Below are 7,305 nucleotides of genomic sequence, written 5' to 3' on the forward strand. Positions count from 1 at the left end.
CCAGGCAAGGTCTTGGGTTCGAGTCCTAGCATCCATGTTGTGTGTACGAGTTTAGTATATTATTGCCCCTCTCAATAAAAATGATATTTTAGGAATAAAAAAAAAAAATTGAGACAAATAACAATAGCAAAGACAACTCAAACTTTAAGTTGGGGGAGGGGGGTTATTTTATGAATCTGAAAATTATATTAAATAAAATTTTAAGTTTGATTAGGTAATTTGTTGAGTTGAATGAATCCTAGTCATCGAGTTTTCTTATTAAAAATTTATTATTAAAAAAAATAAGGTGATGAATTGCGGGTAAGAAAAAATTAATTTGAGAGGGTAAAGCCAAATTTACTATAATTAAAACTTTGTGAGGGTTTTATTGTCTACTATAATTAAGTACTTTCTTGCTACGCTGCACGAACCTTATTGGATGTTCAACTTTTGTTCTACAAAGAAATTTCATCTCATGTCAAAGAAAGAAAATATACATGTGGCCGTTGGTCAAGGCGGCAAGTTGTTCATCAAATTCTGATTCACATTACCTACCTCCACAATTTATGAACGAACTACCTTGACCCTGCAAAGTCCCCAAAAGTCCATTGGACCAGTATGGCATTGGTTATAAATACATGTGCTTTGCAGATTAAAAGTAGGTTTTGCTCTTCCTATTGAAACGTTTTGTAAATAAATAATAAAACATTAGGTAAACGAAGTATAAATAGTCAGAAGTAAAAGAAGTAAGTTAGGGAGACTTGAGACTGTCTGCATATATAAACGTGGGGATAATATCACCTAAACTTTCTGCAAAATAGAAAGGTTAACGTAATTAGATTAGTTGACCTAGACATGATTTGCACTGAAAAACAAAAGAAAAAAATGTTTAAATTTTAGAGTAGGTATGGAATTTTTTTATAATAAAAAAATTATTAGTCTTGCTCTGGTCCAAAGAAGTTGTGACAGTATCCAATGTTTGGCCACATCAACATCATGACAACAGGTTCATTTGGTTCCTTGATACAATTGGAAAAAGCATCCATCTAGTGTTGCAGGCCTGCAGCTATTTGATCCCAAGTAAATTTTTTTGACTGCTCTATCTAGCTTAGGAGAAAGAAAATTAAGGGTTTGAAAAGGAAAACTCATTGGAATTTGAGGTGGTTCTGAACTCATTCAAGATAACTTGCCCCCCAAAAAACACCAACAAGCAAACCCCCATTTCACTGTAAATTTTATGAACAAGATAACTTTCCCACTTACTAAAATTTCCTGAAACTGTGAACAAGATAGTTTCCAAAGCATGGAGATGGATAATGTATGGAGATGGATAATGTCCCCTGAATTCTCTTTCATGCCATATCCACATACACCATCATGCTTGGTCAGGATCGCACAGAATTTATGTATACATATATCCAAGATTTAAGCTATTTTGGACATATATCTCTGTGAGTCTTAGGACAAATTATAAGGTAAGCAGTCATGTCATGAATCAGCACAAATTAACTGTTAACCCCTCTTTTTATCTTCTATCCTCTTCACTTTTCTTCTCTCATTCGGCAACCGCAACCAACAAGTTTTCTGTTATCTTGCTTTTTTTATTATGAAGGATTTTTCTTATTGAGAGAAGGCGATTGTATGTTAAACTCACACACACTACACAAATGCTATGACTCAAACCCAGGACGTTTTCGGGAGAAAATTGCTCCAATTTTGTCTCCATGTATAACTTCCCTCATCAACCAACTTCTCACCTTTTCAATGTGGGGTCCACAGATCACCCTATTTATACCCAACTGTAAAGCCATGCTATTTTCATATGCTTACTACTACCCACCTTCAATTCTCAGTCCCACCCCTGTTTTCAAAACAGAGTCACTCTTTCCGCCTTCTTTTCTTTTCTTTTTCTCTTCATGGCTCCTCTTCTCCCTTTAATTTTCTTCCTCATGTTCTCTTCAAATAGTGCTCAGGGTCCCCCCTCACCTGGCTATAACCCCAGTTCCAAAATTAGCACAGTAGGTTTTGATCAGGGTTTTAGAAACCTATGGGGACTTGAGCATCAGAATTTAGACCAGGGTGCATTAACAATCTGGCTTGATTCTAGCTCAGGTACTCAATGAGACAAAACTTCATGCTTTTCTATACTTCAATTTAGTAATTTTGATCTGTTTTATGCTTTAATTAAGTTTTACGATCATTTATAATTATTATCTCAGATTTTTTAGCATCTGCTACATTTTTGACATACTGCAGGAAGTGGGTTCAAGTCACTTCATCCATATCGTTCTGGATACTTTGGAGCAGCCGTCAAGCTCCAACCAGGTTATACTGCTGGAGTAATTACATCATTTTATGTAAGGCTTGCTTTCATGATTACATAATTGCATTAGATTAATTAATTCCTGGATTAGGAAGAAGAATGAAAATTGGGTTGTGTCTAACTCTCTGCGCTTGTTTTTACAGCTCTCTAACAATGAAGAACACCCAGGGAACCACGACGAAATCGATATCGAGTTCCTCGGGACAACCCCCGGAAAGCCCTACACTCTGCAAACCAATGTGTACGTTAGAGGAAGTGGAGATGGAAACATAATTGGGAGAGAGAAGAAGTTTCATCTCTGGTTTGATCCAACACAAGACTTTCATAACTATGCTATAGTATGGAACCCTACTGAGATCATGTGAGTATGGTGGTACCACCAATTGTTGTACCTTTTTCCAATCAAATTTAATGTTTTACATGTCACATGTGTATGTAAGGTAAACATCAAAGCAAACTGTCTTGTGTCTTTTAGTAGGGGAATGTGTGAAACACAGTTTATTTTTTATTTTTGAAGGGGAAATGCTACTTAGGATTCTGGTTTTTTTATTCCCTTTTTTTCTAAAGAATCTTCCAAGTTCATTGAATCGTTACATCAAAGTAATTCCCCAAAATTCTGAACTTACTTTCAACTTTTACTTTATAAGTTTAAATAATTATCATATTATCTCTCGTGTACGTGAGATTCACGGATAACCTTTTATATTAGCATCATTGATTTTCTTTTTTATATTTTTTTGTTGCCTTATGAAGATTGAGTTGATACACATTTAAATTATGTTTGTAGAGATAACAATAATAATGATGACTTATTATATATGATGTAAATAATTTACAGATTCCTGGTGGATGATGTGCCCATAAGAAGGTACCAAAGAAAGAGTGATGCCACGTTTCCATTGAGGCCAATGTGGGCATATGGATCCATATGGGATGCATCAACATGGGCCACAGAGGATGGAAAATACAAAGCCGACTACTCGTACCAACCATTTGTTGGAAGGTACAACAATTTCAAACTAGGTGGGTGCACAGCCGATGGCCCTACTACAACCTCATGCCAGCCGCCCTCAGCCTCGCCCTCCGGCGCAACAGGGCTAAGCCAGCAGCAGTACTCAGCCATGGAGTGGGTGCAGAGGAACTACTTGGTGTATGACTATTGCCGGGACCCGAAGAGAGACCATACACAAACACCTGAGTGTTGAAGAGTCTGGCTTGCACTTTGGTTTCCCAAGTGAATTAATTGTTTTCCTTTACAGTTATAAGCAGTTTGTTTGGACTTGATTGGAGGGCCTTGAGATGGATCCCACTTGCTCTAAATGGGTGCAGCAAGAGGGGTTGTTGAGCGTCCAAGGCCTTTCAGATTTGAATTATTGCAGTTTTTTTCTTTTCTTTTTGCAGTGTCATTTGATGATTGCTTTTGTTGGACCAACCAATGTACGATTAATAAATTTATGTGATAGTGCGTGGCTTTAATCAATTGTACTTTGTGTTTTTTTCATGCCCCGCAGAGAGAAATGGGTCTGATTATTATGCCATATTTGCAAACATGCAGAAGGAGCACACAGTAGCCCACTTGTGACAATTGTCTTTGGATTTGTCTATGGATTTTTTTGTCTATGGATTTTAGTTGCACAAAAATCAATTGTGAGTAAAAGCAATATAGTTCAAACTGTTGCTTTTAGAATACAATGTGATTTGTATGGAGATAAGATCTTTAGAGATCTACCTTGTAATTTACTTTAACTTCAAAAGAGATCTACCTTGTAATTTACTTTAACTTCAAATATATATATATATATATGGTCCTGATCTCTTGGACCCCTATAGTCCAAGAGATTTATGGTCACTCACCGTTGGATGTAAATTCAACGGTTCACTCATTTATGACTTGAATCGGGTAATAATCATTTATGTCATATTGCATTTATATATATCATTTTGAACCATTGGATTAATATCCAACGATGAGTGACCACAATCTCTTAGACTCCTGTGGTCCAAGAGATCGGGACTGTATATATATATAGAGAGAGAGAGCATACGCTTTTATTGAGGGATTCTTCAAATAAGGGACACCTTTGTAGGGTTCACTTCGCATTGTGTTTCACTATTTCAAACCGTCTATTTTTTAGATATTCATTCAAAGATCATCTCTACAAAAAATTATTTGAATCCGATATATATAGTTCTAACTGTTTGGAGATAATTTAATTAGTATATGTTTAATTAGTCAATCCAATTATATATAGAAAAAAAATCATAAGACAATTATTATTTGCAGTCTAATTCTTTTATAAATTAGTATGTATCAAGTGTATTTTTTTCATCTTTTTTTATTTATTTATATAAATTATGTTTGGATAAAAGAAAATAATTTAGAATTTAGCTAAAAGGAGAAATTGATATTTTTGTTGTTTAGTAACTTAAGCATGTAATTTATTAAATAACCACAGAAAAATCGTAGAAATTAGGGATCTAGATTTCCAAACTTTATGAAAGTCAAAAGACATGTCATTTCACAATTTCTATTGAGCCAATTTGAGAACATTTAACCAATCAAGTTGACCGCAGGCTTAATAATTTAATTGGCTAAAGTAAAAGACGACGAAGTAACAGAGAAAGGATGAAGAATCTTAAGATGTCTATTCATCCATCGGATCCATCCTAGTAAATACATTAAGTCAAACATTTAGGAGCCACTTGTGATTAAACAGTCTCATTAGAATCAGCCTAATTATAGCTTAGGGAAGAAAACAAAAGCTTTATCATTGAATGAATAAATAGACTCATGTGATTCGGCCGAAAAAGAAAAGACATTTACTTGTTTGGCTTGATTCATGGCTGTATCAAAAGCCAAAATTTGCTAGATTATCATTAGAAAGAATCGATCATGGAATTTGAGTGACAGCTAAAATCAACACAACTACCATATGATTCTGAGCAGATGATCCAATCCAATGAACCCTTAAGATGTGATTAGAAGTCTACAATTAGCTAATATTTTTATGGAGTATTGTTAACGTGGACATTAAAAAAACACAGATGAAGCTATTAAACCGGCTAACGTGGACGTTAAAAGTTGCTAAATTTTTCTGGATACCAGTCGTTTTGGTCTTTGTAGATCTACTTCCTATGTCCCTTACTGTGGTTGATTTTGCAGTTTTGGGGTTTTAGGATCTGTTTTCAGAGGAGGTGGAGTTTGCTAGATTTGGGAGGATTTTCTAGTTATTGGTGCTTGAAGATCATGAGGGTGTTGGAAACTAGCAGTGACATTCTTTGGAATGTTGAAGCTGAGCAGTAATGCCTTCCGCTTGATGATGTTTTCTTCACTCTATACATTGTATTTTCCCCATTTCTTAAAAACTCTTGTCTGCTCACAAAATAAACAAACTAGATGCCTATGATACACATTAAATTGTAAAATGGATTTTGGGCTTTGGGCTATAGCGCTGTGGTTTGTTTTTGGGCCTCTCATAAATCCATAGAAAAAAGGGTAAACTGCTAAATACCTCCTTATACTATATTGACTGTCGAAATATCCACCATAAATTATTTTTTTCACCCAATTTAGCCCTCAGATTATTTTAAATGGTCAATTTAACTCCTGCCATTAGTTTTCATGCAATTTTATCCAATTTTCTATCTAAATGTCACATGGTAGGCACATGATTCAATTAAAATTTAATTTTTTTTTAATTTTAAAATAATTAAATTTTAAAGCACTTCAGGCTCACTAGACCCCAACGGCCTCGACCTAACCTAGGCCTTCTTCAAGCCCATCTCCGGCGCCGCCTCTCCCTCCCCCACCAAGCGCCACACCAAGTTCTCCGTTATCGGTGCCATGCCAGCAATGTGGTTATGGCCATCACCCAAACCATCCTCACCTAGGACCTCGCCGACGAGCTCGTCCTCGTCGACGCCAAACCTGAGAAGCTCTGCAACAAGATGCTCGACCTCCAGCACGCCGCCGCCTTCCTCCCCCGCACCAAGATCATAGCCGACGTCGACTACGCCGTCACAGTCGGATCTGAGCTCTACATCGTCACCGCTGGGGCCCGCCAGATCCTCGGCTAGTCCAGGCTCAACCTGCTCCACCGAAACGTCGGCCTCTTCCGCAATGTTATCCCGCGGCTCGCCAAGTACTCGTACGACAAGATCTTGCTGATCTTGTCGAACTCGGTCGACATCTTGACCTACGTGGCCTGGAAGCTGTCCGGGTTTCCCAGCAATCGGGTTGTCGGGGCAGGTGGACTCTTCGCGGTTTCGATTCCTCATTGCTGATCATCTTGATGTCAACGCTCATGATGTGCAGATGGGTTTTGATATGAAATTTCTCATATGTTTTTTTGGTTTATGAGGATCAATTTTGGATAAAACATGGTTTCGTTTTTTCGTTTAGAGAAGAGGGATGAAAAAGACTGGTAATAGGTTCTCTTGGAAAAATATATCTAAGTTTAGCATGTTTTTTGTTTTTACATTTTATTTTTATTTTTATTAATATTGTACTTTGTAAAATGACAAACTTATCCTCATAATTGACGGAAAATTGGACGGAATTGAAGAAACTTAACGGTAAGTGTTAAATTGGCAATAAAATTTATTATAAGGGCAAGAAAAGTCTGCACAGAGACAATCTTATCCAACAATAGCAAGTGAGTTTCTTCATGCAGGGGATGACAGAGTCGGGTTCGACTCGAGCTCCATTCTAAGTGGCTGAAGATGGAAGGCTCTTCTCAATCTCACTCTCTCTCGCTCTAAGTTCGTTGGAGGAAGAAAAGGAAAAAGAAGATGAGGGTGATGGGGAGAAGGTTACTCTATTACGCGTAAAGAAGAAGGAAATATTAAATGAAAAAAGAAGAATGAGGAAGTTGGTATATGGGAAACCACAAAGGAGCTTATGAAATTTATTTTTGGGTCGGGTTTAATTATTCAGCCCATTCTAACACTTATCCATTGCCCTAATAATTAAGGAGGCTAATATTGAGGCCCAAAAATCCAGG

The 7,305-nt window shown here is 36.8% G+C and overlaps 1 protein-coding gene and 1 pseudogene across 1 annotated transcript; both read left to right on the forward strand.

Moving 5' to 3' along the window:
* Positions 1-1,820: 1,820 nt before the first annotated feature.
* Positions 1,821-3,782, forward strand: LOC117631651 (xyloglucan endotransglucosylase/hydrolase protein 31). The gene is made up of 4 exons (XM_034364920.1): positions 1,821-2,091; positions 2,236-2,336; positions 2,446-2,663; positions 3,141-3,782. The coding sequence occupies exons 1-4, from the start codon at positions 1,896-1,898 to the stop codon at positions 3,505-3,507; spliced, it is 882 nt and encodes a 293-aa protein (XP_034220811.1). The 5' UTR covers positions 1,821-1,895; the 3' UTR covers positions 3,508-3,782.
* A 2,235-nt stretch (positions 3,783-6,017) lies between these two features.
* On the forward strand, positions 6,018-6,718 carry LOC117632234 (annotated as a pseudogene).
* Positions 6,719-7,305: the final 587 nt, after the last annotated feature.

This window comes from Prunus dulcis, chromosome 6, assembly GCF_902201215.1.
Source record: "Prunus dulcis chromosome 6, ALMONDv2, whole genome shotgun sequence".
In the NCBI taxonomy this organism is placed as follows: domain Eukaryota; kingdom Viridiplantae; phylum Streptophyta; class Magnoliopsida; order Rosales; family Rosaceae; genus Prunus; species Prunus dulcis.